Raw genomic sequence first — 2701 nt, forward strand, 5'->3', positions numbered from 1 at the left:
GAGGAGATTCCAGCGGCCCTAACGAGGAGAGGTATTCATTTGGGGGGGGGTCGCGACCCCCCCACCAAGAGAGCGCTCCTATGGGGGGGGGGGGGTCCCCACCCCCCACAAACAGAGCGCTCCTGATGGGGGGGGGGTCCCGCCCCCCCCAGCAGCAGAGCGCTCCTGCTGGGGGGGGGTCGGCCATGGGCTTAGGTGTGCAGGGGGGGTAGCGAGCAGTGTGCGCCCGCTCACACACACACACACACACACACACACACACACACACACACACACACACACACACACACACACACACACACACACACACACACACACCGCTCACCCTTGCCACGCGCACTGGGCCTTGCACTTTGAATGCCGTGGGGCTCCTGTCGTCAGACGTGGAGACGCGAGGGTTGCGCCCCTTGCCCCACCACCTCGTGTGTGTGGAGAAGTTTACCTTACCTTACCTTACCCTCCTCGTGCCTCTTCCCAACGTTCCCTCGGCGGCCGATGCCGTCTGCTCCGGCTCCCCAGTCCCCCCGGGTCTGCCCTGCTCTCGTCTGCGCTAGTTTCTGCTCCGTCCTCACCAGCGTCTCTCCTCTGTCCTTCTTCTTCCGAGCCCATGCCCCATGGGGACATACATCGCGATTTTTTTCGAGGTCAGACCCATTCATGCCTGCACCTGGCACCACTGTGGACGGTCCGTCCGACGTCGGGTAACCGTCGCCGCCGCCCTCGCGACTCAAGGTGCGCGCTGCGTGACCGCCGTGAGCTGCCCTCCCGACCCATGTAAAAAAATCCGCCATCTCCCCTCTCAGTGAGCCGGGAGAGCGCTCCGGGCACCTCCGGGCAGCCGTCTCCCCGCCACGAAAGCTCTGCCGAGAGCGCCGTTCCCATGGGCGGCGTTCCCGAACCATTCGTAGGCGCCGCGCGGCATTGCCAATGCTCCATCGACGCGGTGCAGGCGGCCCCAAGCCAAAGGGGTGGACACGTGCCGCCAAGAACGCCTTCCTAATCCACTTTGGTGTGCGCACGGGCGGTACTCCAGTGGACGCCACTGCCGACGGCGCCGCCGCCGAACCGCCCGCCGCCGACCCTCCCACCGAGGAGGTCGACGGAGCTGCAGACCCAGCGATGCAGTCCGAGGCCGCCGCTCCGGCGGCAGAGGCTGACGTCCCGATGGCGCAAGCGCTGAGCGATGCCGAGCTTTCATCAGATCACGAGCACGAGGAGCAGCCGCTGCTCCATGAGCAGCGGCTTGCGACAGTCAACCAGGAGCAGGCACGGCTTGAGGCGCTGCGTTGGACCGAGGAAGAGGTGGCTTTGTGGGTGAGTTGGGGGGGTGTGAAGGAGGACTTGATCTAGGCTGGAGATTGCACGTGGAGCACTTGGAGGCGCTAGAAGGAGTTCGAGGAGGAGCGTGCGGGCTACATGGAGGAGACCTCGTGCGACGAGTCCGAGGACGAGGACGAGGACGAGGGCGACGGCGAGGCACCCGCACCCGCACCCGCACCCGCACCCGCACATGCACATGCACCCGCGCAGCGTGCAGGGAAGCGTAAGGCTGCACCGCCTCGAGCACCGCCGACGCGCCCGCCAGACAGCAGTGATGACGATGGCCCATCATTGCATGCGCCAGCACCGGCGCGGGCAGGGCGGGGGGCCAAGCCGGCAGCCAAGGGGTCCGCACGGCGCAAGCCGCCAGCAGCCAAGCCAGCAGCCAAGGCAGTAGCGGCCATGTCGAAGCGTCAGCGACGGAAGTGATCTGTACACACTGCATGAGTATGAATCGTGTGTGTGTGTGTGTGTGTGTGTGTGTGTGTGTGTGTGTGTGTGTGTGTGTGTGTGTGTGTGTGTGTGTGTGTGTATGTGTATGTGTACTATTGTACGAGATTTGTACATTGCGCTCTAGACGGGGGCTCTTGGGCAGCAGCTCACAGCCTATTTTTGGTCGGTTTTTGGCGCTAAAAATGCAAAATTTCTTCGCGGGGCTCTGCCCCGCACCCCGCTGGGGCTGCCAGCCCCAGACCCCAGGCTGGGGCTCCGCCCCAGACCCCGAGTTAGGCGCTGTCGGCGGCCAGAGGCCGAGTTACGTCTGCAGGCAAAAGTCGCTCGCTGCCGTCTGAGCTCGAAAAAAATCGCGATGTATGTGTACTATTGTACGAGATTTGTACATTGCGCTCTAGACGGGGGCTCTTGGGCAGCAGCTCACAGCCTATTTTTGGTCGGTTTTTGGCGCTAAAAATGCAAAATTTTCTTCGCGGGGCTCTGCCCCGCACCCCGCTGGGGCTGCCAGCCCCAGACCCCAGGCTGGGGCTCCGCCCCAGACCCCGAGTTAGGCGCTGTCGGCGGCCAGAGGCCGAGTTACGTCTGCAGGCAAAAGTCGCTCGCTGCCGTCTGAGCTCGAAAAAAATCGCGATATACGTTTTATCAATTATCATATTTGAGATATATACGTATCCGGAAGCGGGATCTCTCTCATCTCAATCGGCGCATCGGAGAGCAGAGGACAAGCCTGCTGTGGCGTCGCCGCTGGGATCGATCGGCGGCGGCGCCAGCAGCGTTCTCCTTCGTCTCGGATCTGAACTTCTGAAGCCGACTTTGAGCGCCGATCGATCGATCTGAGGGCTGGCCGATGGGTGGGGCCGCGCTGGGGCTGGGACATCGCCGCCTCCGCGGAGGCCGGGGCGACCAGATAAAGCCGTAGGAGAAGAGC

General features: G+C 63.5%; 2 protein-coding genes across 2 annotated transcripts in view; one reads left to right on the forward strand and one right to left on the reverse strand.

Moving 5' to 3' along the window:
- Window positions 1-1955: 1955 nt before the first annotated feature.
- Window positions 1956-2386, forward strand: EMIHUDRAFT_242699 (hypothetical protein; the record flags this gene model as incomplete). Its single annotated transcript, XM_005772087.1, has 2 exons — window positions 1956-2073; window positions 2295-2386. 2 exons carry the CDS (start codon window positions 1956-1958, stop codon window positions 2384-2386), a joined length of 210 nt encoding a protein of 69 aa, XP_005772144.1.
- Window positions 2387-2468: 82 nt separating this feature from the next.
- EMIHUDRAFT_242700 (hypothetical protein) overlaps window positions 2469-2701 on the reverse strand; it is a gene marked incomplete at both ends in the record, with an annotated part of 910 nt that continues 677 nt past the window's right edge. Inside the window, one exon of the mRNA XM_005772088.1 lies at window positions 2469-2553. Within this exon, the coding sequence (XP_005772145.1) occupies window positions 2469-2553 (85 nt within the window). The remainder of the gene's footprint in view (window positions 2554-2701) is intronic.

The sequence above is a fragment of the Emiliania huxleyi genome, assembly GCF_000372725.1.
Source record: "Emiliania huxleyi CCMP1516 unplaced genomic scaffold EMIHUscaffold_366, whole genome shotgun sequence".
Lineage (NCBI taxonomy): Eukaryota > Haptophyta > Isochrysidales > Noelaerhabdaceae > Emiliania > Emiliania huxleyi.